The sequence below is a fragment of the Rissa tridactyla genome, chromosome 22, assembly GCF_028500815.1.
Source record: "Rissa tridactyla isolate bRisTri1 chromosome 22, bRisTri1.patW.cur.20221130, whole genome shotgun sequence".
Lineage (NCBI taxonomy): Eukaryota > Metazoa > Chordata > Aves > Charadriiformes > Laridae > Rissa > Rissa tridactyla.
The window spans coordinates 2,823,015-2,849,186 of record NC_071487.1 but is presented as its reverse complement, the minus strand read 5'-3'; the positions used below and the strand labels follow the sequence as shown (position 1 = coordinate 2,849,186).

Below are 26,172 nucleotides of genomic sequence, written 5' to 3'. Positions count from 1 at the left end.
CAGACGGACAGACAGACAGAGAGCTGAGACTTACAGAAATCTATGTGGCTTCCTTTCCATTTTTACTGAGCAGAATGCAAAATTATCCTTCTGAGGCAAGTAGAAAATTCAGGAATTATTAGTCAAAGGCACATATTCTAAAAAAAAAAAATCTCTTTACATATATACATCTCAATTAATTATAAATACACATAGAAAAACAAAGGCAAACAACAAGCGGATTAAAAAGTGCTAACAAAAAGGTGTAAGGGGACTCATTTAAAAATACATACAATCAGTAGGACAACTGCATAATAATTTAGTTAAAAGATATTGTTACATATTATTAACCCTGACAAAAACACAGGATCGGGGCAGGGAAGGGCTTTCTTGAAGGTGCTCTCTGTCTTTCCAGAGATCAGGGAGGGAGAATTGCATATATTTTTTTAAAATTAACGTCGAAGCCACCAGGAAAGGCTCCGGGTGACGGCGGAGCAGTGGCTGGCGGAGGGTGCCTAGCGGGAGAATTCCTCCTCGCTGTTCCTGAGTTTAAGCCTCTCTGATAATGGGTTTTCCCCGGTGTCCTTTCCTCTCCTCGCTGAGAATTCAGCGAGCGCCGAGTGAACGAACCGGGATGGGGCCGGGGGGGCGGGGGGGGTGAAGCCGGGGCCTCCCCACGAGCGGTGTGGGCTGGGAGATATTTTAAATAGAGGAGGGTGTGGGGCCGGGGAGAGCCTTGGTCTGTCCGGGATGAGGGAAAGGCTGTCGCGGCACCCCAGAAAGCGGCGATGCCCGGCCGGCCCCGCGGCGAGAGGCGAGCGAAGCTGCGGGACAAGCACAAACCTCTCGGGGCAGCAGCAGGGCCCCGGTGGGGGGGAGCCCGCAGGGGCTCCCCGTCTTTGGTGTTCACTTTGAGGTAAGGTTTCAGGTTTCCTTGAATGCAGTAAAACACGGCCCCGAGGGCAGGGCTGACCCAGGGCTGGCGGGAGGCAGGTGCCAGCTGGGGAGGTTGGGGGGGCAAGGAGAAGCCCCCAAAACGAAGGGCAGGGACCAGAGCAACCTCAAAACCGAACCCACCCGTGCACCACGGGGGGCAGGTCCCATCTCAGCAGGAGCACGAACACTGCGGACACTGACCCAAAGCGCCTCCCAGCAGCAAACAGGGCACTCGGCCCGTCCCTGGGCCCTGGGGGGGGGACGGTGGGGGGTCAAGCTCTCTGCCTGGAGCAGGGGGCTCCACCAGCCCCCTCAAGGCTGACCTGTCAGGGCATGGGGGACCCAGCAGAGGCCTCTCGTGGCTGGACATCCTTCCCCAGGTCCTCCCCGAGGAAGGGCCGGTGTCCCAGCCAGGGAAGGTCTCGTGTCCCTCCCCTGAAAACATCCTGGTGTCACTTCTAGGAAACACCTCGACGACTCAAGGCAGAGAAAAAGAAAGAGAGCAGAGGGGAGGCTTGCGGAGGAGCTGCCAGGCCTGGAGCGTTCCTGCCAGCAGGCAGCTTCCTGCCAGACTCCTTTGGTTAAAGAGAAAACAAGAGACAGTTTCCCCGGGACCTGCCGAGGTGAGATGCTGCTGGAACAGGGATGGTGGCAGGAGTGGCTGGGGGCTACCTCTGTGGCGGGGCAGCTTGCCCAGCCGCTCCCGGCTGAGGGGCAGTGGGTTGTCTGGGGCAGTGCTTTTTGCAAAGCAGAACTTTGCTCTTTGGTACTGGAGGGTGAAGTTGCAGCATGAGCAGCGACGCTGCGCAGCCCCGGTGCTCGCCTGGGAACTCTTCCCTTTTGGGGCTCGGGAGCAGCTCTCACCGAGGTGAGCGGAGGGCAGGGCTGGGGACCCACAGGGATCCCGTGTCCGTGGCCCAGCCAAGGACAAGCCCGACAGGACAGGACCGGTGAGATGGCCAGCTGAAAGGACACCCCGCGACAGCAAGAAGTGGGGACAAAGCACGGCCAGCCACAGCGACCCGGCGAGGCTAAAGTGCAGGACAGGCTGCTGGGGCACAGGGCCCTTCTGCTCAGGGGAATCCCCCCGTGGTCCCGGCGTGGCGGAGCTCTGACAAACTCGCGAGCTTTGCCACGATATTGACAAACGAGGCGCGGGTGCAGCCAGCTCCTGCCTTCTCCCGCGGAGCTCAGGCAGCCCCAGAGGTGTCGGTGTCCCTGCCCGGGGAGGGCAGAGCAGGCGCGGTTTTGCTTTTCTCAGCTTTGCCTGCTCAGCCCTGCACAGAGGGACACCGGAGCTCGGGGACACCATTCCCTTCCCTTCACCCCCGCCTTCAGACCCAGCCCTCCAGAGCAGCCTCGAGGTCCACGGCAGCGCTGGGGCGGCCCAAGAGGAAAGGTGGCAGCAGGCGATGCAGACACCGTTTGGTCAGCCAGCTCTCGGGGGGACCAGCTCTCTGGGCTGGAGGGCCGGGGGAAGGCACGACCCAGCTCGGAAACTCAGTAGTCTGCAGGGAAACGGGCACAGAGGAGCAGGGGGGGGCTCTCCTCAGTCCTCCACGGGCACTGACCTTTGAGCAGGACTCGAACACAGCAGAGACCATCAGTCCAGATCAGCTGAACTTGGCAGCACTCAACTCCCCCCAAGCGCGTGTTATATACAAATCTATACATGCCTGACTGTATATTATATATAAATAAACTTTGCTTTAAGGAACTATATGTTTTGTGGTTTTTTTTTTCTTCCCTCAAAACCAGAAAAGGGTCAGTCCAGACCAGTAGAAAAGCCGGGGCTCCCCAGCTCTCACCTCTGCACCAAAGGATGTGGATCCACAGTAGCCGAGCACCACCTGGCGCGCCCAGCTGGCTTTCAGAAGTCTGGGAAAGGCCCACTGAACTGGATCACGCTCTGGCGCTCCTGGGGGAGCATGTTCTCCTGGTGGGCCCCATTGAACGTCCTTAACATCTCCTCCAGGATCTCTCTAAAATTGATATTCCCATCCTGTTGGACAAAATCTTCTTGCTGCTGCTGCTGCAGTGTCTGCAGGGGTGCCGGGTGAGGCAGGGGCAGGGGTTCATGCAGCGAGGAGCTCAGAGGCACGTTCCCCTCCAGGACGGGAGCCGGGCTCTCGAAGGCAGAAGGATGGCTGAAGCCAAAGGGTAACCTGTGCTGCTGGTGTGGCTGGAGAAGGGGCTCCGAGGGCAAGCACAGCATACCGAGCTCTGGGTTCATCACCACGTCGGGAATGCTGTTGCTGGGAGGGCTGCAGGTCAAGTCCAGGATCTCGTCCTGGCACAGGGAGTGCCTGGGCAGGGGGACCCCGGGCCCCGTCTGCGTGAGGTCCGGGGGCTGTGACAGCATGGGCAGCGGCAGGGAGAACTGCGGGCTCTGCTCTTGGTTGTGCTTTCGCTTCACATTCTCGTCCATCTGCTTCAGTTCCTCCAGCACCTTACGGACACAGCTCTCGGGGATCTTTATCCCTGGGGGAGAAACGTGCATCAGTCCCCAAAGCACTTTGGGAAGGGATGGGGCACGGTGGGGACAGAGGGATGGGCAGCAGCACCGTGGCCCATTTGCCAAGCACAGTCCCAGCCCGCTCCACCTCTCGGCCGGGCTGCAGAGCAGGAAACGGGACCACAACCAGAGGAAAATCAGCACCACGGCAGGCTCGGAGCAGGCAGCAACAGCACTGCTTCTCAGGGGCACAGAGGGGCAGCTCCAGCCTGGCTCACACCCTCTGCCCGCTGCCCAAACACATGCCGGGGTAGCCGCAGCTCCCCTCCTTCCCATGGGGTCACCTAAGCAGTGGGTACTTCCAGGCTGGATCAAGTCCCTTTTTAGGGACTTTTTAGGAAGGGAATCTTTGCACTGGGCAGCTGGACCCCTTCTTTCTTCTCCTAAAACGTCCTGCTCCCCTTCCCCTACCCAGAACTTTACCCACCGACTTGTTTCTTCTTCTCCTTGGTCTTGAGGCGGACAATCTGCAGGTAGCTGGTGTTGGTGATGTCTGCCATGATGCTGGCGATCTTGCTCCAGACCCGCAGCAGGGCCCCGCACAGCATGTAGTAGTGACGCAGGCGCATGCCCTGGAAGCACTCCTTCCTCTCCTGGATCAGCTTGCAGCTCCCGTTCCTTCAGTCCAAAGAGGAGAAAAAACAACCCGAATTAGCAGAGGCTCCCACAGCAGAGCACGATTCCGCCGCCCGCAGCCTCCCCGGCGTGGCCCTTCCCCACTGCCGCAGGCAGGGACCCTCCCCCCAACCCCAGCTCTGCCCTGGGGAGGGCAGGACAGGTTGGGGCTGCAGATCCCTTACCAGGCGGCATGGTTACAATTCGTCAAGGAGAATTTGTAACTGTTCTCCCAGTGCTTCTTGGCTTCCTCAGGCAGCACCTGCAGGAGAAACAGAGGGCGGTAGAGATTTTTCACTGTCCAAGATGCAGCCGAGACTTGAAATACAGGGCTGGGAATCAGGACACCCGGGTGCTCCCACCAGCTCTGCCTGACCCGCAGCGGGACTACGAGGAGCTGTGAAAGGGTTACAGTAAATGTCCTTCCAAAGCCACCCCTGCCCAAAAGAAGAGGCTTTTGCCTCTCCCCGCACCGGAGGGCTGCAGTTCCCACCTACCCGCCGGTACTTCTTCTGCAGACTGTCCAGGCTCTCCAGCTGGCTTTGCTTCCCAATATTTGGCTTGTAGAGGATGAAGTTCTTCCCGCGGCTCTGCTCTGCCAGCAGACAGGTGTATCTGCGGCCTCGCATCTGTCAGGGTAGAGCTGATGGTTACAGCCACAGCCTCTCTCTCTCTGAGCCCACATTTCTCTAAATTAACCCCTTCTTTCCAGGATGTAAGTTCTTGGAGGCACCTCCCAGCCCGCAGCAAGGGGTCAGACACAGACCTCTTACAGCCAAGGCAGACCTCCCGCTGGAATCACCCTCCGAGCTGGGATGCCAGCCTGGCAGAGCCCAGGGACCTACCTTGCAGGAGAGGTAGAACCCATCGAAGGATCCTGTCAGTTTGAGTGACTTCTCATAGGCTTCCTCCCACTTTAAGCCTCTGTCGACGCTGATCTAAACAGGGACAGAGAGAGGGATTCTGTAACTTCAAGGGGCAGGACATGCGCATCAGCGTCTGTCTCGCAAATCCCACCCTCAACACAAACTTGGTGCTGCTGCAGCCTAGAAGCAGGCACTGCCAGCCTGCCCTCCCGGGTACGGCAGCCTCTCCTCGCCTCCCCTGTGTAACTCCCAGCACCAGTCACCGTGACTAGGGCAGATTTGTGACACAAACATGACACAAAGCCACGGGGCAGGGGGGGAGGGACCCAGCAGCTCACAGCCGCAGACAGGGAAGCGCTGGAGAAGTCTGGACTGCAGAGATAGCCGTGCAGGCTGCCTACCTTATAAAACACGACCTGCCCATCCTGCGGGTGCCCAGGGGTCAGGAAAACCTCCTTGCTCTCCTCGTAGATCTCATCCACTCCTGGGGCTAAATCTGTGGGAGAAAAAGACTGCTGTAAGATCCACTTTTCCGTACCAGCTCCTCTCCTTGTGGGAGTCTCAAGATCTGTGCTGTGTGGGGACACCGCGGTGCCTGAGATGGCTGTGGAACTGCCATCAGTCAGCACAGGGAGGAACAGGGAACCTCGGGGGTACAGTAGGGAGAGGTGTGGCCACCCCTCTTTCTCCGTACCTAGGATGCCCATGTCGTATTTGCCCTCCTTCTTGTCCTTTTCAATCAGATAGTCAAAGGTGTCAGAAAAATACTGGAAGAGCATGTTCTGCTTGTCCACCTCCAGACCCAGGATGCGGTTCAGGAATTTGGTGATGGAGCAGTCTGCAAGAGCGTGGTGGGTCAGGGAACGTGGCGCAGCTGGTTACGGAGCCCACCAGCACGCTCCCAAAGAAAGCCACCCAACAAGCCGCCCAAGCTCCCTTCCCGAGGGCAGCACAGCACTAATGCAGGAGAGCGCAGCCCAAGGGCTGTTCCTCCAGGCTGTGGTCAGCTGCCAGGCTGCTGCAGGAAAATGTGACCTGCAGCTCCAGCTAATGCCCACAGGACCCTCCCCTCAAAGCAAACATCCTGCCCCCGCTGCACAGCGAACCCCTGGAGGCTGTGTTCCCATGCAGAGGGAGCGGCTGCGCCACGACCCTCCTGCCTCTTTCATTTCTCCCCTGTGTCGGGCAGAAAAAGCTTGACACATACCCTTCTCCACCGAGACAGTGCCGTACTTCATCTGATTGCAGCAGATCCCCACGGAGATGAGACCTTGCTTCATTTCTGCAACGGCAGAAGACAGCTTGTGCATTACAGGGTTAAGCCTCCCTTCAGCAGTCCTGCAGGGCTGCCTCCCCTTCAGCTGTGCCCATTATATCGCAGCTAAGTCTCTCCCAGAGTCTTTGTCCCCCCACGCCTGGCAAGGTGACATGCATCATGGCCAATCGTCCCGCTCACTGGTAAGCTGCTAAGCCAGCGGCACCGTCCCCTCTCTCTGACCTTCTGCCCCGTTCTTCAGGCATCCCAAACCTGAGCCCAACCCGGTCAACAAGACGCTGCAGAAACCCCAGAGGTGGTGATGTTCTTACCATGGAAAAACGCAGCCTCCCCTCTGTCATAGCTCTTGGGCACAGGAACTCTGTTCTCCGTGTGGTTGAGGATAGTGGAGAGAACTCTGTCTAGCGCTTTAGCCCCGTACTGCGAGAGGAGACAAGAGTCACGCACGGGACAAACTTCCACCTGCAGCTCAGCAGCGGCCCGAGTGTGTCACTACACTTGTGCTGGCACCGCAGAGAAAGCCACCACCTCTGGGAAGGTCACCGACCTGGTGGCTGTGCCAAGGGGGAAGCTGCGTGTCAGGGGCTTCCTCTGTCCCCAGGGGACCAGAGTACAGGAACCTGCACATCTGCATCCCAGCGCTGGCACCAGCTCCCCTGAGGCCCAAACGCCCTTCCCGGCTGTCCCATGGGAGCGCAACCCCCCCGCCAGCGCGGCGCTCGTTTGCACCCCGCTGATGATAATCCAGTTCTGTATGCAGTACGTGGGGTGCTACGTGCGGGGAGCTGGGTGCCGGGTGCTAGGCCAGATCCTGCCTGTAGATGCCAGCAACGATCTTCCTGGCGCTGGCTCCCACTGAAGGCTCTCACTAACTACTTCAACCCCTCCTCGGCTCAGCCACCCCAAAAACAGCCGCAGGTTACCTTATTCTCAAAGTTGTACTTGCTGAGATCTCGGGATTCAGTGGCCCGTCGGTCTCCGTGAGTTAAGGCACCCTAGGAAGGTGGATAAAACAAAAAGTTCTTACTTTTAGCTGTTGCAAAACACCAGAGAAGGATGGCGAAAGCCAGGTCTCAAAAGAGGCCAGGATAAGAACGCGCAGTGGGGAAGCAGTGTTCCTCTGGAATATTGAGACCTTGCCAAAGTATTTGGGGATTTATCAGAAATGAAGAAAAATGAAACAGAGACAAATTAATTATTCCATTAATTATTTCATCAGCTTTCTGGAAACAGATGGGTTTACGCTCCTGCAACACTGGGGGAATTCCAGCATCTGGAATTGGGTTCTGCTTCCCTGAAATTCCTCCTGATGCCTCGGTTACGTATTCTTCTTCACTTCCTTTCCCAAATCCCAGGATGCTAAATGCTGCCTGCGTTCCACAACTGCAATGCCTTCGGTCAGGGGTGATGCAATCCCCCGTACCAGTTACACTGGCCATGCCAGCGGGAACACCGGAATGGAAGCTCTTCAGAGAGAATTGGAACTGACACGTTAATCTCTTTGCTGCAGGGCACTTACGAGGCTCTCCAGACGTTTTGCCACGATGGATGCAAACCTCCTCTCCCCGGCCAGCTCAGAGATAAGGAAGACATACTCCGGAGCAGAAACCTGGTTCGATCGGTGTGTTCGACCTACAGGGACACGAGGAGAGAAGCGAAAGGAGAGGTTGGTACAGCCTGTCTGGTACGGGAAGGGAGGCTGAGCAAGAGGTGAGAGAGTCCAAACAACTTTCTACGCCCTGCTGGTTTTCAAAGGAGATCTCTCTTTGGGGGAAAGGACAGAGTCGCGTTCATCACCCTGGTGCTGCCGAGACCTGGGCAGAGTTGAGTTTATGGCCCTGACCCTCTCGGGCTGAGGAGCGACTCCCCAGTCTGAGCTGGGATGCGAGTTATTTCTTTCGTGCTCACGTATTGAGGAACTGCCCCTCCCCATCCTACAGAGCCTCCCCAGGGGGAAGAGAAATCCCCAGGCACCGCCGGCACGTTTCCCGAGGACACACTGCTAACACGTATGGGAGGGTTTCCCCTTCCCACACTGCAAATCGCTCCTGAAGTCAACACAAACCTTCCCCACGAGAAAAATCAGTCACAACCGATTTGTGTCTGCATTTCCACCCTGGCAAAACACGGGAGCACTGTACTCTGCAAGGTGCTGTATCTCAGAAAGCTAAATACACCTCCCCGGCTGCCCCACAGGCCTGGCTCGGGTGGCCACGCGTGCCCTTCCCTCGCAGGGCTGCCCGAGCCTCCGTGGTCTGAGCCACCACGCTCAGGGGAAGGGGACAGTGACCAAGAACATCCAGCCCTCACCAAACTGCTGTATGGCCCGGTCTGCGCTCCAGGGCAACTCCAGCGTCATGTGCACCCGGCGCTTCTGGTTTTTCACCCTTCTGTCTGCTTGGAGAGAGATACCTGAGCTGGAGGCCTCGGAGATTATTGCTACAAGCTAAGAGAGAGAGATAACAAGTGAGAAAGGGAGTGAGGTTCCTGGACATCTGCAAAACTGCTTCAAGAAACAGCCCAAAGCACAACTCCCCAGCCCGTGAAGGGACCCAGGACTCCTTGTCACCTTCCAGCACGTCCAACAGCAGCAGAAAGCTGCAGAGCCTTGCTGGCCTGAGGCTGGCAAGGCACAAGCATGCAAAGGCACCCTCACTTTCCTTGCCCTCTCAGTACTCGCTCCCCTGCAGGTGTTCGGGGGTTTCCTTGGCTCAAACCCGACTCACCTTTTCCCCTTTCATAAAACGCTCCTTCTCCTTCAGGTTGACGTGGTCTATAGAAAGGCCTTGTTCTGCACGAGACTCGAACATGACGGAGCCGTCTGGTCTGCAAACTACCCGGCCCTTCCGCCCCGTCATCTGCACACACCGACAGGAGAGAGAAAAGGCTGTTATAGCAGAGGGGAGAGACCTGTACGGCGCCGCAAGTCAACTCTCAACAGCTTTTTCAGATTGCAAGGAAGGAGAGGAAACCCTCTTTCCCAGCAGAAGCCCCGTTTGCCGGCCCCTTTTCCTGTCCCCCAGTGCCACTGAAATATACTCTTGATTGTGAGGAGTACCTCAGCCACATTCTCCGGGCCCCCGAAGTGATTGATCAGTTCATCCAAGGTATTGAGAGGTAGCTCTTTGCCCAGTGCTTTTACTTTTGTTAGGAGATCCTGCTTCATCTTTTCCACATGTTCTAGTTCTCGCAGGCCATGCATATCTTTCCGAGAAGGCAGCACGTGAAAATTACCTGCAACATAAAACGCAAAAGTTTAGAGTTAGCTGGTAACTGCGAATCAGAGAGGGGGGGAAAAAGTTATCCCAAAGGGCTTCTGGGGACACTATCGGATGAGCAAAGACACCTTGCCTTGCAATGAGTGCTGCCGAGTGACTTCCCTCTGTGCTTCCCCCTGTTTTGGTGGGGAAGGAGCACATGGGGCAAATTCTTCCTGCTCACTGATCACTCAGGTTAACGTGAATCAACCTCACAAGCCCAAGTTTGATCATCACAGGATGAAGACTAGCCAAGATCACAAGGCTGTCCCAAGCAGAGAAAGAGCTTCACTTTTCCAAGAAAACACCAAGAGAGTCTCCTCTCATCAGCTCACTGACTCCGCAATCCCCCCAGCCAGACCCCCCAGAAGGGTCCCGGCTGATCTGCCTCTGCCTGTGCTTGCAGGGCACCAGGGTGGGTGGCTGTCCCCAGCTGCGTGACAGGCGCTAGAAGGAGGTGACTCCAGTTCCCATGTCCCCCCAGAGAGGAAGGAGCCAACCCCGTGCTGCTGCTCCCTTACTTCTGTCGTCAGCTGCGAAGCCGTTGTAGGTGTGCTCAACGAAGATGACATCGTCCGTCTCAAACACGGACTCCGGGGAGGAGTTGAAGTCACTGTCGAGCCCCATGTCGGAGTCGGTGCTGCTGTCATCGCTGATCTTGATGATGCCCGTGAGGTCACACACGCCCTTCAGAGCCTTGGCGCAGCGGCCCCTCTGCTTCCCTGCTAGGGAGAGCGAGCGGCGTCAAGGGAGCGTCCCCAGCCGCGAGCATCAATGTAGAACAGCAAGCGCCAGTTCAGAAAGAGAAGGAGAAGGAGGAATCACAAAATAGCTGAGATTGCCCCAAATGAAAGGCTGATCTTGGAAAGACAGAGCCTCTTGGGTAGGGTGGGGGGCAGTTAGGGAGGGAGGGAGAGGAAAAAAGAGAAAGGAAGAGAGAGAAAGGAAGAACAAGGCACTCTTTTATCAGGGCTGAAGCCAGTTGCACACATCAGGATGAACGCACAGCCGGCTCTAAGCAGTGCTAACTCCTCAGGGGAAGGAGTCCGCAGGTTTGCCTGCCTCTAGAGGAAGGTGCAGGACACGGGAAGGTGCCAGCGTTTCAGGATGTTGTTTGGTTCCAAGCACAGTAAGACATGCCCCTGCTACATGACAGGGCTCACAAACCAGCCTGCACAGGCTGCTCTGCAGCAGCAGCCCGTCAGGATAACCTCCACAATCCGCCAGTGCTGCTGCCCCCCTCCTCCCTCTTTCCCACATCCCACTGGAGGAGAAATCCCAAAACTCTTCTTACCTGCAGCCACAGCCAAGAATTTGGCAGGGAAGTGATTTCCCCCCCCCCCGCCCCTCCCCAGGACACCTGCCACGCTCTAAGTAAGGGGTAGTGGAGAACCCCCCACCCCGGCTGCCAGAGGCTTCAGAGGTGCAGGGAGCGCTCTGGGCAGCCTGCCCGCAGGCTGGGCAAGCGGCCAAGGGAGGGGGGCACAGCTACTGGGCAAGTGGTGGAGGCGAGGACCTACGCTGTGACAGGGTCAGAGGGAGGAAAGGGTGAATGACCTAGAGCTGCCGTCCTCCGGATGAGAGAGAGCCATGGGAGATGCGCGGGAGGGACAAACTGAAACCAGGGCAGAGCAGCAAAAAGCGTGAAGTAGGGAAAAGGGAAAAAGGAAAAGAAAAAGCTGAGTGGCTGGGGTGAAGCAGCAAGGCAGGAGGTCAGATGCTGGGCAGTGGAGTGTGCTCTTACGTTTTCTTTTAATGCCAGTTCCTTTTTCTCTCTTTCTTTTGGTTGAAGGAAAGTGCTTCTGAATTAGTGATAGAAAGACGCCTCTGAAAGTAAGATGCAAAATTTATTCTAGCTACCAGGAACAGGAACATCTGCCGGTTATCATGTAGCAATGTGTATTTGAGATAGTACCACATTTCATGAAAGAGGGGTAAATCCTGCACCACGACTCCCAGCGCGTGATGAGCCAGCCACCGGTACGGCGTGGCTCTGCAGAGCAGCAGCAGCTCAGACTGAGCGTGTTTCACCAAAGGCTTCTGCCAGGGGAGTGTGGGCTGCGCCAGCAGATCCTCAGCCGAGAAAGGACGTGCTGAGGGAAGGGAAAGCACTGTAATGCTGGGAAAAACCCTCTGTGCCATGGCCGCCCTGCTGGCGGGGGCAGTGGGGCCGTTCCGGGGAGACACTGCAACAAAAGCAGAGCAGACCCTGGGCTCTGCGCTACCACGTGGCATGCCAAGGTTGCAAGACCTTTCTACAGCAACTAAGAGGGAGTTTTAAACGGGAAACACTATACTGGGAAGCTGTTACATCCCTACTGAAAAATCCAGGAAGTCCCAGTGTCCCAGCCCCTCTCCGTGCTCTGACAGCAGAGACCACCCTCAGGCTGTCCAACAAATGTGCTCCACCAAGTTCCTCCGATGAACTGGACGTGGGCCCGCTTGCCCACGAAACGGAGAAAAGTGACAAAACACAGATACTGGTTTCAGGTGAATGGAAAAAAAAAAATCATAAGAGGTGTAAAACAAATGTTTCTGTGGGCTGTTCTGCAAATAAAAGAGAAAATGCTTAAATGCTGATCGTGTTGGGTGGGGACGAACCCCCAGTGCAATGAGAAGGCAGTGCTGAATGAGCTCTGGTTGAAATAAAACGACGCTGGAAGCGAGAGCTGAGAGGTGTGGACGTGACAACTCGCCCGTGTGAAAAGAAGGGAGCCTTGGGAACCGGGGAGGGAGCTCTAAGACCCTTGGCGTGAGGGGCTGCAGGAGACAGAGGCAGCTCCGCTCCCCGAAGGGGCAGAGCCCTGTGCTGGCCATTCAGGGGCTGCAATTACCCGGCACCAAAAAGAACCCTTTTCTCCCGTGCGCTGGGGTGACCCTGGGCTCAACATGCAAAGACTCACTCTCAGGTCTGGAACCTCCCTGCCATGAAACCTTGCTCATTTTCCCCAACGTTCGCACTCCCTGTCTTCCCTGCGAACAAAGGGTTGGGCTGGTATTCACTCACTGAGCAATCTGTTTATTTTTAACCCCGTTTCTCGGCATCTTTTAAACAACTGCTTCTTCCCAGCACACTCCCCTCAAGAAATCCCCTGAAGTGCTGTAAAACCAGGACGCTGCATTTGGAGGCTCAGCAGATGCCAGAAGACACTCGTTATCTGGCCAATGCTGCCGAGCAAAGAGCTCTCGCCTCTAGACCTGGGGTCAGAGTCAAGTGCGTGATCACTAACAGACCCCTCCTCCTCTGACAGCTGAGCAAGGCTCAAAGGGACCACACAGTCCTCCAGCCCGAGTTCCTCTGAATTCTGAGACATGAAAACCAATCCAAGGGACCAAATCAACCCAAGCTGTGGTTAGACCTGCCTTGTGCACTGCCACCAAACTGGGATTTGTTTTTCAGGAACGGACTGGAGACAGCAGAGTGACACCGACCAACGCAAACCCATCAGTAAGGGCGGAAAGTCTGGCCTAAACTGGACACAGACTGTCTCTGGCATCTCATTGCTTTCACCTGCATTAAAAGTCACTTCGAAAGAAAACAGAAACAGCCCTGCCACCCGCAGAACTGAGGAAATGTTCTCATTTCTCAACTCAACCCAATGTCCCAGGTTTTTGTCACCCGTCGTGCAGGAACAGCCACGTTCATGGGATGGGCTGGTATTTTGAAAGCTGCAGAAATGAGGGGGAGCGTAAGCCTCATGCTCTGCTGAAAGGGCAGCACGGGTCCTGCTGCCGGCGTCACTGCAGGCACAACCGCCTCCCCCTTTAGCCAGGAATGAAGGCAACACAACCAGGGCACTGCAGGAGCCTGGCAATCAAACAACGCGCCCTGAATCAAACAACGCGTGCTGAAAGCCAGCACTGATGAACCTGAACTCCTCGGACCACTCCTCCCCCTCACTCCTCCGGCGATGCTGCCTCACATTCTCATCCCGGCCTCTGAGATTCCCTTCCTCACTTCTTCAGCATCAACAGCCCTGTTTTCCAGAGTCAGACCTACACAAACCACACCGGAGCTCGCCTTTCTGGCTCTCCTACACCCGACTATTCTCTTCCACGCGTAGAGAGTTGGATCAGGCTGTTCAAGCAAGTTTGAACCGCAGGGAACTTCAAAATCCGGCATCTAGCTCCCAAAGTCAGGCTGAAGAAATAGTGCCTCAAGGACCCAGCTAAGTGTCCTCTCCATTTACAGCCTCTATAGGGCAAAGCTTATGAAACTGCATGTCAAGTAAGTGGCCCCAGGGCAGGGCTTTCCAGCCTCCAGCCTCCCCTGCATCCCCCCAGAAGGAAAACAGGGATTTTTAACTCACTCTGCAGCAGAGACAAAACAATTTAGATGCCCATCGTTCTCGTCCAGGACTTCTCTGGTGCGAGCCTCCCCGGTGGACTGCAGGCCGATGACGATACACTGCGGGGAAACACAGAAGGCGTCAGGGAGGGTGCACCGCAGCCGGCGTCAGGGCACACAGCCACAGGAGACCGGATTTCACTGTCCCACGTACGTCCCCCTTGGCCCCTGTCCCAAACACGCCTTGGGCCTGTAGCAGAGCTCCTGATCAAGAAACATCTCAAATCTTTCAGCATCCAAAACCGCACCTCTGCTCACACCAGAGAGGACAACTCCAATTACAGAAGCTGACTGCCTTTCCTAGGTAGTTTCTGCCTAAAATTTCCGAATCGCATCCAGATGGATGAAAGGACAGGGCTGTGCTTGGCGTGACGGATCTGGTACCTCTTCTAGAATCATAGAATCTTCATGGTTGGAAAGGACCTTTGAGATCATCGAGTCCAACCATACACACACAAGAAAACCCCTATGATCTCTGCCACTGAGCATGCCCTGAAGTGCCAATTCTAGCTTCAACATGACGCAAAATACCCTTTCAGATCAGCCTGCCCACATCTACCATAGACAAACACTGGGTAATGCCTCGGAAGATGAGACCACGATAACTCCCCAGTACCATTTACTGTGAATATTCTCAGAAACCCAGACGCTGCACTTCGTTCTGGTTAATCTGCAGAGAAATTCAGCCTTAAAGAGGTTTGGAATGGCTTTCAAGTCAAGCTGAACAATAATTAACTCCCTTTGGTTGCAGACTACAAAAAAGAATTCACTTGCAATGCAAGAGCGATGGCTGCTGCCAGTGCAGCGAGGCTCCGATACCACACCTTGTCCTTCGCCAGCTCCTCCTTGGCAAGCTCAACGAGTCGCCGGACTTTAGCAGCAATGCAGAGATACTTGAAGAAGCGTTGGTGAGCTGACCAGAACTGACCCCACAAGGACTTCCGAGACTCCAAGCCGATGCAGTCGGCTGCCTGCTGGAACACCATCAAGGCCTCTGCCCACTGCAGACAATACCGAGAAAGGCTGAGTTAATATCTTAGTTTTCTTTTTCATTACTGCTGTGCAGGAGGTTATTAGAACAGTCTGGGGTTTGATAATCTGATTTAACATCAGTATTTATGTCGCTGTGTTAGGCCGAATGAACAGCCTGGTTATTCTCTCCTTTCCACATTAGCATGGTGCTGCAAGCTCTGGTTTGCAAATATGGAACTTTTGAATAGAAGCCAAAAAATATAAGATAATTCTTTATTTAAGCTGAGCACATGTACCCCTTTTCCTTCTCATAAACCAGGTCTGCGGTCATGGCCACGTTTAGGGTCCTCAAACCCTCCCACACACCAAGTGGCTGTGCCCAAAGCGCAGTTAAAACATGTGTCCCCCCCCGCAGCGGGACCAGCTCACCAGCTTCGCTGCCTTGTCGTAGACAATCTTGTACTGCTGATCCAGCGGGATCTCCTCGATTCTGAAGGTCACTCCAGTGAAACTGAGCTGCCTGGCAATGTACATTCCACTGACCTTCATGTCCATTGCCACGATCTCCATTGCACCAACTCCCCTGGGAGAGGAAGACAGCTGTGAAACCCCTTCCTCTGCTTCGGGGCAGCACCGGGTAGCGCCTCTGCAGAACCACCACCTCTCCTGGCTCTAGGTGCCCACTGTCCCCAGTCATCGCACCCATTTCCCAAACAAAGGCTGCCACAAAACCTAAGCTGCGTGAAAAGGGACACCGGACATGACTCACCTCTTTTCAATTGCATGCAGGAACTCATCAAACGCTCTGAAAGGGGTGCCCGGCCCCCAGATGCCCAGGCGGCTCATGTAAATCATGTTTTTTGGCTCAGAGGCACCTGTTTGAACAGAATTCACTGTTAGCGGCACTACAGCAGTTGTGAATAGTTTTGATTCAAGTAAAGTGAACTCCTAAGAGGATGGTAATTTGCTCTTGTGCCTTTGGAGGCCCAAGGGCCTTTCCAAGCATTGCCCTCCGTACACTAAGTTGGAAAGCGTCACCGTACAGCTGAACAGCTGGCCAGGAACAGGTTAAACTGGAGAGGAATTAGTCTGACTTGCCAAAAAGCGGTGAGTAATGGCAGTGCTGGGGCTTGGGGCAGATCTTAGCACCCTCGGCTCTAGCACTGCACAACTGTTCACCTCTTCTTGCAGGAACGCGCGCTCTCAGAGGACGTGCTCGCATCCCAAGGGCACCCTTCCCACCACAGAGGTGACGGGCACCGCGTGGTGCCCACACAATGCCGAGAGAAGCTTACCTGTGGCACTGGCATAAACAACCCTTGCTTGAGGCAGTTTGTTCTGAAGGTCCAGCACTGCTTTGCCCATTTTAGTAGAGCTGGCATTTTTGGCTTTGTGGCATTCATCAAACACAATCTGGAGGGGAATGTCAGTTAAGGAGAAAGGATCTATTTTCATCACGAGGACGGGAGCAGACAGAAAATGCAACCCAGCCTCCTCCAACCAACTGAACAACCAGTCCCAACATCAACAGGACCGACTTCTTCCCCACATTGCAAACGATCTGTTGGTTTTGCCTCTGCTCCTCAGAGCCCCAAGTCATTCCCTCCTCCCTCTCCCTTCACTTCCAAGGTGTGTCATGTCTTGTATTGCTGAGGGAGAAGAATGCTGAAAAGGTTGATCCCAGCTGCGTTCTTCCCCTCCTCCCACGAACACTGCAGCCTGTGGAGGAGGAGAGCGCGTGGGGGAATGCGTGTGCTTACAGCATTTAAATATCTACCGCAGGCACCCGGCTGCTCGGCACAGCTGCTCCCAGTGACTTCAGATGGCCCTTAGCCCTTTGTTCCTCAGTGAATTCAATCACAAGCATGCAGTTCTTCTCGCTTGCTCCTTTTTTTTTTTTTTTTTTTTTTTTTTTAAAAGGATACAACTCCATCAAAATTTTCCCTGCACCAGTCCAAAATTTGTTTTAAGCGTGTCCTGTGCTGCCCGCCTGCCTGGCTTTCACCGATCAGCGCAGAATAAGTGGCAAAGAGGACTCCTTCTGAGGTAGCTGTGTCGCCATATTTAATCTGCAGAGAGGAAGAACAAGAGCACACGCGCTCACGGTGCTTGTCCCCAGTACGTCGCGCCCATTCGTTGCCCACAATCAATACCGCCGATTGTGCTGCGACTGTGCAGGACACACGCTCCTGCCTCCAAGAACAAAACCCAATCTGAGAGCAGAACAGACAAAAGACTGTTGGTAGCTGACATCTTTAGCACTTCTATTTGGCACTGAGATACGGTGATGACAGGGACTTTAAACGTCTGGACAAGCTCCACTCGCCAATGTGTCAGCACATCTGGATGCATGCAGTGAAATACGGAGGCCACGCTAGGACTTCAATTTGCTGGCCAGCTGAAGTTGCTTCATTTTTTTAAGCAACAGTTTAGAATGTTTAGTTGTTTTGAACCCTCCCATCTGTTTTAATTACTTCGAGAAAATAATTTTCTCTTTGAGCAGGTGAGACTGTTGCCTGCCTTACTGTGACAGGTCCCACCTGTAATGAAATAAAAGGCAGGGGGAAAAACCCATGGTGCCAATCTGAAGAAAGTTCCATTTAAAGCCTTTTTGGTCTGAAAACAAACATCCCTTTCATTCTCTTAATAGATGCATTCAGAGGTGTCAAGCCCATGTGGTTTCCATTGACTTCGTAAGAGCTGGTTGTTCAACACCACTAAAAACCAGAGGAGAGTGCTTCAGCAAACTGGCCAGTGGTGTGGCAAACACAAGCCTGGACAAGGCTGGTGTAGTGGATAAGAGACTAAAGCGCGGGCTACGAATGACTCTGAGAACAGTCACTACACAACTGCTGGTCGTTTCTTTTGAGAAATACTTCATCCTCGTCACTGAATAACTGGAAGAAAGTCTGAATATTCTCTGATTTGCTCAGCGGGGGAAAACGCCCACATGCTCAGCCATGGCACCCTGCGTCTGCAGGCCCCTGCCAGGCACCAATCTGTGCGTTTCGATGCTCTCCCTCACTTGCAAGCTCTGAAAAGCGATTCCATGAAATCGGCGCTGCCCAGGAGAGCAGAGCACGGCCCCACCGAGCAGGAGCTGTTCCCTCTGCAGGACTCTTCGGGAACAGCGAGAAAGGTTCAAGCCCTGCTGAACTCTGCACTTGCCTGGAGACACTTCTCGCTCCCTGCGGGAAACAGCCCTGTGCTCACAGAGCGGCTCTGCAGAGCGTATAAAAATAGCACGAGGCCACAGTGGGAAAAGCACGCCGAGAGAGGGAACAGCAAGCTGCCCGCTGCCTGCTACTGCCTGTGCCACCAGCCACGCGGCGGCAGGACCCACTGCTGCTTTACGCGCCCAGGCGGATCCATCTAACTGCTACTGTAGGCTGATTTTCCAGAACACCATCCCAACTTCTCTCCTTACCTTATTCAAAGCATGCACAGGAATGTGGGAGGCTTCAATGTCCTTCAGGTCTCTCTCGGCATCATACTTGAGATCATTGGAGACGCTGAACCTGCAAAGCAAGACGTGGGTCTGGTTATCTCCTAAGGAGACAGTCAGGGCATGCACAGTGATTAATAGCTCTGACTAAAGCAACAGTAGGTGTGCAAAACCGTCACATTTCCAACTGCCCACACACCTCGGCGCACGATCCCACAGCAGGCTCCAGTCTGCCGCTTACGACAAGCTGTGTGTGTTCTGCAGTAACACCCTGCACTCCAGGGGCTTGTGCCCGCACCCAGGAAGTCCACGAATACCCCCTCGGCCGACTTCAAAGGGAGCGGGGATAGGCCTGACACTGCACTCCAAGCAGTACATGATCTGCTATTTCATAGTGACTCATTCTCCATCACCGCTGCAGGGGAAATATTCCCATTTCACAGGCACAAAGAGGTGGAAACGACTTACCCAAGGCCACAGCATGAGTCAACTATAAAGCCAACATCAGCACTAAGGAATTCCTTACTCCCAGATCCAAACTAACTCCAAGGTCTTACGGGAAAAGAGAAAAAAAAACACAACAACTTACCACAGAGCTTTTTTCCTCCCTTTAAGATAATTTTCAAAGATGATGCCCGCAACTGTCCTGCCCTTTCCAACGCCAGCACCATCCCCAATGAGGAACCCAGCTCGCTGCCCGTTGGGTAACAGAACTTCATGTTGCTGCAAAATCAAGAACAGAACCGGAAATTAAACTAGATTTGCCTTTACCAACGGCTTTGATGTGAGCTTATAAGAGCACCACTTAACCCTTTCACGTAGCCCATCAATGCAAGTGGCCATTTGCTGGGCATTTATCCTGCCCACATAAATCACAGCAGAAATGGTCAAGTGTCGTGGCCAAGCTCAGAAGTGGCAGTTCGTGGAAAAGGTCCCCAGGTCCCCACAAGGTAAAGCACACCCTTCCGCAACAAAAGTCAAAGGTTCTTGCCTCTTCAGTTCAGGAAACAGACCCCACAGAAGTCCCCGGCTTCAAAAAATCCTTTCAAAATGCATTTAAACTGCCATATGACAAAGCTTCCGAAGTTTCATCACCTATATTAGAGGTTATTTTAGAACGCGCTTGAACATCTGTCCATGCAAAAGGCAGTTTCTTTCTAGTGTAAGACGCACGAGCTGGGTACACCGGAGCCACGTACCTGGCAGGCGTAAATGATTGCTTCCAGCTGTAGTGCAGAGAGGGACCCTTTGTCGGCAACGGAGCGTGGCAGGGAGAGGGTGTAGGTGATGTCGGGTGGGGGGACGCTGGACAGGGTGCTCGTCTCAACCACGAGGTCAGGGTGGTGCTTCCCAATCTTGGCTAAATGACAACACGAAAAACAGATAACTCAAGTTCTTCACTCCCATGAGGCACCTCAAAAAGGACTGCAGATCTCGTATTAATAGTCTGTAGCCCTCCGCTCAGGAACAGAAGGGACAAGCCCGACGCCTACTCTTCGCTCTTTTGTTCCGTTGAAATTTCAGATTGCCAAAACCAAGTCATGCCTCCCCCAAAAGCAATAGAAAAGTGTCCTGTTAAATTAGCGTAGCACCAGCAAAGGATCAGCGCATTGGTAAAGCTTTTCTAGAAAAATCACAAGCTTGGGATGTGCCACGGCAAGCACCACACACCTCTTGCAGGAAAATAAAGGAGCAGTTAATTAGGTTGGTCCACAATGGAGTTAACAGAACTTCCCATACTCCTGAGATGGCAAGACACTCACACTTTGAAGGTATATATTCTGCATAGGTCTCCGTTTGCCCCAACTCTTCTGTTTCTTCCTCCTCACCTTCATCCTCCTCCTCTGCAGGAGCCTGAGACTGAAAAAAAAACGCAGCATTGACCAAATGTTAATGTTCTCATTGAACCACGGACACACGCAGTGCTACACAGTGACAGAAACAACCATTTAAACCAACTCTATGCAAATTCACAAACCCTTCAAATATAATTAATCTCATTTACAGACTACAGCAACACAAGGAAAACCGTCTGTGAGAACCCACTCCGGGGGCCCAGCAAGTGCTTGAAGAGCTCCTTTCAACGCCTGCCCCCCCCCGAGTTAGGGAAAGATGTCTGCATCGCTTTTCAGCTGGGCTGTGGGCGAGCGTGAATTCAGCCCAGCTCTGCCCTAATCCGGCCCCGAGTAAGGGACACAGACCAGCTTCAAACTCAGCATGGCACTCAGCAGCGTAAAGCAGAGTCATGAAATCCCAAATCATTCTTTAACATCACGAGGTTCCGCCAAGGGAACTATAAGACGCTCCTGGAAAAGGGCAGGGGCTGGAATGTGTCCGATTTTCTCGTCTCGCTCCCTCCGAAGGGAGAACGGTGACAACTGCTCCCCTCCACCCTGCGACGTTACCAAGTCAAGAGCCTGGTGTCCGATCCTTCTGAAGCCGACCACGGCTCTCACCTGGTAGCTTATGAGGAGCGGGGTGTTGGGGACAGCAGGAACATGGTCGTTTGAACTGTTTAAGCCAGAGAACGATCTGCTGGGCGAGAACAGCTGGAAGAGAAAGGGTGCGGTGAGAAAGCAGCCTTAACCCTCAGCCCTCCACCCCCAACACGCATGAAAGTACAACAACAGTAAAGACACTTGTGCGCTCTACTCGGATCTCACACTCTGATGTTGTCAGTGGACTTTAACACCTCCTGTTTGCGAAAGAAAAGCTCTGGGCAGTAATTCTGGAAACTAATAAATCTCACGAATGCCATACGTGCCTTTTTTGACATACACACACGCACAGGGAATAACTGACCAAGGTGAACACATTCTTGCAAAGTGTGAACGTTTTGTATGCGTGCCCACGTGTGATGGAAGCCTGCAGGGACACATGTCCTCCCCCACCTGCAGGACACGGAGCCTTTCTGCCAAACTACACCACATGAAGATAGGTGATGCCAAAATGGCACGTTTTACCTTTAAACACGAGACCTCAGGCATAAACCCACCTTTCACACGCCTCCCATTAGCACTGACAGATTACCTGGGCAAACATCGCCACTTTCAAAGGGCTCTCAGAAGCCAGCAGTCCCTGTCAAGATGTGACTGAAGGTTATTATGGGAATACTGGACCTGCTCTGCACCGGGGCAGTTACGTTAGTCACCGTGTCCCCACGTACTTCGAAGGGAACACTGTACAAAACTGCTCTGCCCTTCCCGACAAGGCACGTCCCTGTTAAAAGGGGCCGTGTAGATTCTTGTTGCGGGATCATGGGTTTTATCCTGAACTGGCGAGTCCAACTGAGCGCTCTGGGTTGGATTTGCTAATGGAAGGGAACCAGCACCACTTTGGGAACCAGACGGGGACACTGGAGTACAGGCAAGGAGATCCAAACAGGGATAATGGGAAAGACCGAACAAAACTGCAAGCAAAAGCCATCGCTGGGAAAGGACCGAGCATTAAACACCAACACTTCACATCTTCTTACCGACTGCCCTTGAGGCAATCATTTACTTAACAATTCTGCAATTTTGTTTTTAACATTAAAAGCACTCTTTGAAGTAATCACCTAACTGCCCCAGAACACAACCCGGTAACAGCGGTCCTGAGGGCAAGGACCGCTACCTTCTGCCTGAGAGCACCAGAGCCTCCAGGCTTCCAGCTGCTCTCACAGGACCACTGGTGAGGAAGGACCCACTAGAGACCAGCCACAGGAGCTCACAGCACACCAAAAGCCCCCCCAGACCAGCGCTGGGGAGGGGTCTGGCTGCTGGACAAGCTGCCCAGGTCTCTCCATTCACCAACTGCTGCCTCAGAATTACCGATGGCTTTGGACCATCCAAGCCCACGGCACCGCAGCCAGCCAGGACAGCTCCGAGACACTCTGGAGCTGGGAAGGGAGAGTCGAGGAGATCCTTTGTCTGCCCCCACTCAAACAAAAATCACATTGGAATTTCCCGACAGCGAGCAAGGTCAAGCCAGCAGCTCGCAGCATCCAAAGCAATCAGCGCCGCCAGAAGCAGCACTACTTCAAGTTTATAGCCTGCGGAGAGTGCCAAGCTTAGAGACCCATGCTCCACCAGCAGAAGTGAAAGATGGGAAGTTCTTAAGCATAAACACTCTGATTATTTCCTTTTTTTTTTTAAATTAAAAAAAAAAAAGAAGAAGAAAGAAAAAAAACACCCTCCATTACTGGAAGCCTGAGTCAGAATTACCAGAAGGAAGCTGGACGGAAGAGCTATTTTCAGTGCCAACAAATCTGGAGAGCAGGTGAAACATCTCCACCTAAAAATCCGAGCTCAGTACAAGAGTTTCCTCTTAGGCGAGAGAAAGGCCCGGATCTGCCGGAATGGCAGGACTTGCTTCTTGCAGTTCTAGCAGTGGAAAGTTAATGCAGGTCTGGTTTTGCATCACGCAATCTGCAAAGTATAAATCCCTGTTCTCCCAAATTCAGCATCGGGGCTTTGGCACGCGGCATGTCGCCTCAGGCATCGCAAGGGAAGCGACAGAAACCTGGGCTGTTTGGAGCATTGGGAAGCTAATCCCAGAGCTGAGAACACACTGTGAGGGCCGGTCCGGGGTGGGGGGCAGGAGCTACAGCAGTGATATATCACCTTGCCCCAGACCGAGCCTGTACAATTCCTTCCTTCCTCTACTCTCACTCACCTCCCAGCTTGATTTTCCTCTTCCTCCACGCTACATGTCTAAAAACACTACAGAAGGGGCACACGCAGCATACACAAGAACACTGGGATGAAAGCAGGAGAGAGACTCATTCAGTAAAGCCGCTGACAACTGCACAAAGACTCTGTCTTACTTCCCTTTTTTCCCCCCTCTTTGCATTATTCTCCATTTTGCCCGATCTTGCCGTGACTTCCGTGGGAAAAGAAACAGCCCCATCTGGCTGACAAGCCAACCCTCCCCGCTGCATAAATTCGCTCCCTGTGCATTGAGCTAGGAGAAGGGTGTTCAAGATTTCAAAGTGCTCTGAATTAGTTAGGAAAAAAAAAACCAAACTCCATCAGCAGCTCACAAAAATCCTAGCTACAGGCTTCAGAGGCAGGGCTTTGCTTCCCCCATCTTAAAAACACTCCAAACTTGTGAGACGGTTGTGAGAAAACACAATGGATCACATGAACTATTTTTAAAAGGTATTTCACAACTTCATTACAAATGAAGCGAGCGTGTTTTGCCTGTAACTCCTGCAAATATTTACCAGCGGAGCAGCAGCTCTTCCCTCCGCGAAGGGGAGAGCCCCCCCTGAACCGGTAAGCAGAGCCAGCACGTTACCCATGTCTGCTCTCTTCATGGAGCGCAGCTCTCCCCGCACAGGCTCACGAAGGCAGCTCCGCGTCCGGCCACTTCCTCCTCCCTCACAAACATTCCACCTACAGCTCCAGCACCGGCCACTCGAGATAAGGGTCTCTCAGTGAGCTGGAAAGGTTCAGCGTTGCGCCGCCTCATCGTCCAATTTTGCTCTCTCTCCCCTTTCTGTAAACCCACTTCCCAAAGCTAGTGACAGCTGATACAAAGAAGGGGGAAAGTCAAGTTACCGATATAGTCTTTTCCACGCCGTATCTTCAAATTGCTACATGACAGAAGACAGTTCATTATTTTATTTTTTAAAGACGACAAGGTACAAGGCCGTTCCTGTGCCTGGGCTCCCCGTGTGGGTCTCCCAGGCAGGACACATCCAGCTTCGCTCCTGAGATGTCCCACGCATCAGAGCTCTTTACGGAGATCGTTTCTGCTCCGCCTGAACCTCTGAGCCTGAAATTCTGGAAAAACTACTCTCCTGACCCGCCAGTGCGAGGGTAGCCGTGGCTGCTGGGTCAAGCTGACCACGCAGCTACAACTGGGGGATGTGCTCTACCAAAACAGAGCAGGGCTGCATCTGCCTGGGTGACGCACGGGGCAATGGGGCCGATGTTCGGCTTTGGACTGAAGCTTAGTAACTGCTCAGGAGCCAAAATTCCTGCTATTTTATGGGAAGTTCTGGTGGTGTAATGGGTGGTGTAGGGAGGGCCAGGGAAAGATTATCTAAATTGCTTGTATATTGGTGCAGGACATCAGCAAAGGCTCCGTCCTGTACTGAGCGTTACAGTAAGGAACCTTTTCCTCGGCACCGCCCTTGAGATTTTGCAACAGATCACCTGTTTAACTCCTTTAACACCAGAAAAAGCATATTTGAAATTCAGGTAATAAAAGAGTTGCCAATCTTGAGTCAACCTGACAATCCATTTACCGAGTGTCCTGTGAGTTACCACCTCCCGTGCCAAAATGAAACGGAAGTCTCCTGACTAGGATGTGCTTAACTGACACCTCCTCGGGAAACGCCAAACTCAGGAAAGAAACAAAAAAACAACCAAAAAAAAAAAAAACCCTGCCACCCCCAACCACCTCTGTCTTCAGAACACACAGATAAGATAACGTTTAAAATAGCTAAAGATTCTTTTCAAAAGGAAGCGGTTTATAAATGGAATTCCAAGGAGTTAATTGGCCTTATCTGAACCCAAGTGCTCTGCGGGACAACAAGCGGCGGGAGGACGTGAAGAACAGCACGCGGAGACCGGAGACGGCTGCTCCGCCACGGTCAGACGAGTTAGTTCACACTTACATGACACATATTTGTTTCTCACTTGCATTCTTTACGCTGGATTTAGAGCGGCCTTTCCCACTAAGTTTTTTGCTGTATACTCCGCAGGCACAAAACTGCAAGCTTTTTTAGGCATCAAGTACCTCAAAGAGAGTTCACGTGCTCAGAAACAGGACACCGCTGAACTATTTCTATAGCCATTTAGGCTACTATGTAAAAAAAAATACTATTAGGAGACTAGGAATAATAAGGCACATGCCTTCTCTGTCTTGGGGGATGTATCTGTTTTCCAGCACTTTTAATCATCCGGTTTACAAGCCTGTGATTCCTCAGCCGTTTCTTTGGTTCCAACAGTTCAGTGCCATTCCTGCTAACCCCTCCCAGACCTCAAGTGCAGGCTGGTCCGCAGTTGGCGGGCTGCGTGGGGATGGCCTGCACAGCCCTCGATCCGCAGCACATTCCGCCCGGGAAGGAGGGCAGCCGTGTCCTCTGCCTCGCTGGGGGCCAAGCAGGCGCCGCAAAGGTCGATAAAGGTGATCAGATCTCACCGGTTTCCACAAGAGCTCGGGTGCCTGATTTGAGGATCTGTGTGATGGCTCTAAGGTCTCACAGAAAGTCTACGGCAGACAGGAGCTTCCATTTCCCAGGTCCCTCGCCACCAAGCCACGCTCCTTCAATGCCCAACCTGTCGCTGAGCCACAGAGCAGCAGCGTTTCAAAGCAGAACCGCTGCCAAGGCTCTTACTTCCAAGCTGTGACCAACAGCCAGCATTCACCACGGAAATACAGTCAAACACCCTACCAACTGAGAAACGCAGCCTCTAAAAACATGACAGAACCTCAAAATACAACTGTGACTAAAGCACGGGCGTGCCAGATGGCGTTCTGGGGCATTCACGTCGGGTGTTTTTCCCCCACAATCTTCGTAAGAGAATGACCTGCAAGGGAAGCTACCGCGCGGCTGGGCATGCACTGCGAGAGCTGCGATCTAGAGGTTCAGATGTGTACGGTATCGGTTCCGCCAGCAACCAGAGCTGGTGGCTACCCGTAGCGACAGACCCAGGTTGTGCAATAGTGAGTAATCAGTCCCTCAGCCCCAGCAGCTGAGGGAAAACAGATGGCAGAAGGCTGGTAAAAATGCACAGAACCACATGTTGCTGCGGGACTGCCGGGAGATCACCCGCCCAGGAAAACCAGGAGATGTCAAAGCTTGCAGGGACTTGGATTCACAAAGTAAACACAAATGGTTAGTCTTAAATTGAGACAGAGTTTGTTTTTTTAGTCATTGTTACTGAAATATTTGCCATGGAGAATAAACAAATGGGGGCTGCTGCTGCTGGGGACAGTTAATGATCTACAACACGGTGTTTTTCCTGGAGTC

General features: G+C 53.5%; 1 protein-coding gene across 7 annotated transcripts in view; it reads right to left on the bottom strand.

The window, feature by feature from the left end:
* Positions 1-40: 40 nt before the first annotated feature.
* SBNO2 (strawberry notch homolog 2) overlaps positions 41-26,172 on the bottom strand; it is a 64,926-nt gene continuing 38,794 nt past the window's right edge. For 5 of the 7 annotated variants that reach the window (XM_054181629.1, XM_054181628.1, XM_054181633.1 and 2 more), the window contains 27 exons: positions 20,666-20,758; positions 19,973-20,069; positions 19,409-19,569; positions 18,799-18,932; positions 18,192-18,282; positions 16,690-16,833; positions 16,060-16,177; positions 15,534-15,639; positions 15,194-15,347; positions 14,617-14,793; positions 13,755-13,852; positions 11,189-11,271; positions 9,966-10,169; positions 9,246-9,421; positions 8,914-9,045; positions 8,498-8,633; positions 7,707-7,819; positions 7,111-7,182; positions 6,499-6,607; positions 6,119-6,193; positions 5,606-5,749; positions 5,313-5,407; positions 4,891-4,983; positions 4,543-4,674; positions 4,231-4,307; positions 3,858-4,048; positions 41-3,396 (listed from right to left, as the gene is read on the bottom strand). In XM_054181629.1, coding sequence (XP_054037604.1) covers positions 2,786-3,396; positions 3,858-4,048; positions 4,231-4,307; positions 4,543-4,674; positions 4,891-4,983; positions 5,313-5,407; positions 5,606-5,749; positions 6,119-6,193; positions 6,499-6,607; positions 7,111-7,182; positions 7,707-7,819; positions 8,498-8,633; positions 8,914-9,045; positions 9,246-9,421; positions 9,966-10,169; positions 11,189-11,271; positions 13,755-13,852; positions 14,617-14,793; positions 15,194-15,347; positions 15,534-15,639; positions 16,060-16,177; positions 16,690-16,833; positions 18,192-18,282; positions 18,799-18,932; positions 19,409-19,569; positions 19,973-20,069; positions 20,666-20,758 — 3,816 coding nt within the window. In that variant the 3' untranslated portion in view covers positions 41-2,785. The remainder of the gene's footprint in view (positions 3,397-3,857; positions 4,049-4,230; positions 4,308-4,542; positions 4,675-4,890; positions 4,984-5,312; positions 5,408-5,605; positions 5,750-6,118; positions 6,194-6,498; positions 6,608-7,110; positions 7,183-7,706; positions 7,820-8,497; positions 8,634-8,913; positions 9,046-9,245; positions 9,422-9,965; positions 10,170-11,188; positions 11,272-13,754; positions 13,853-14,616; positions 14,794-15,193; positions 15,348-15,533; positions 15,640-16,059; positions 16,178-16,689; positions 16,834-18,191; positions 18,283-18,798; positions 18,933-19,408; positions 19,570-19,972; positions 20,070-20,665; positions 20,759-26,172) is intronic. The other 2 variants (XM_054181630.1, XM_054181635.1) reach the window with 1 other exon arrangement.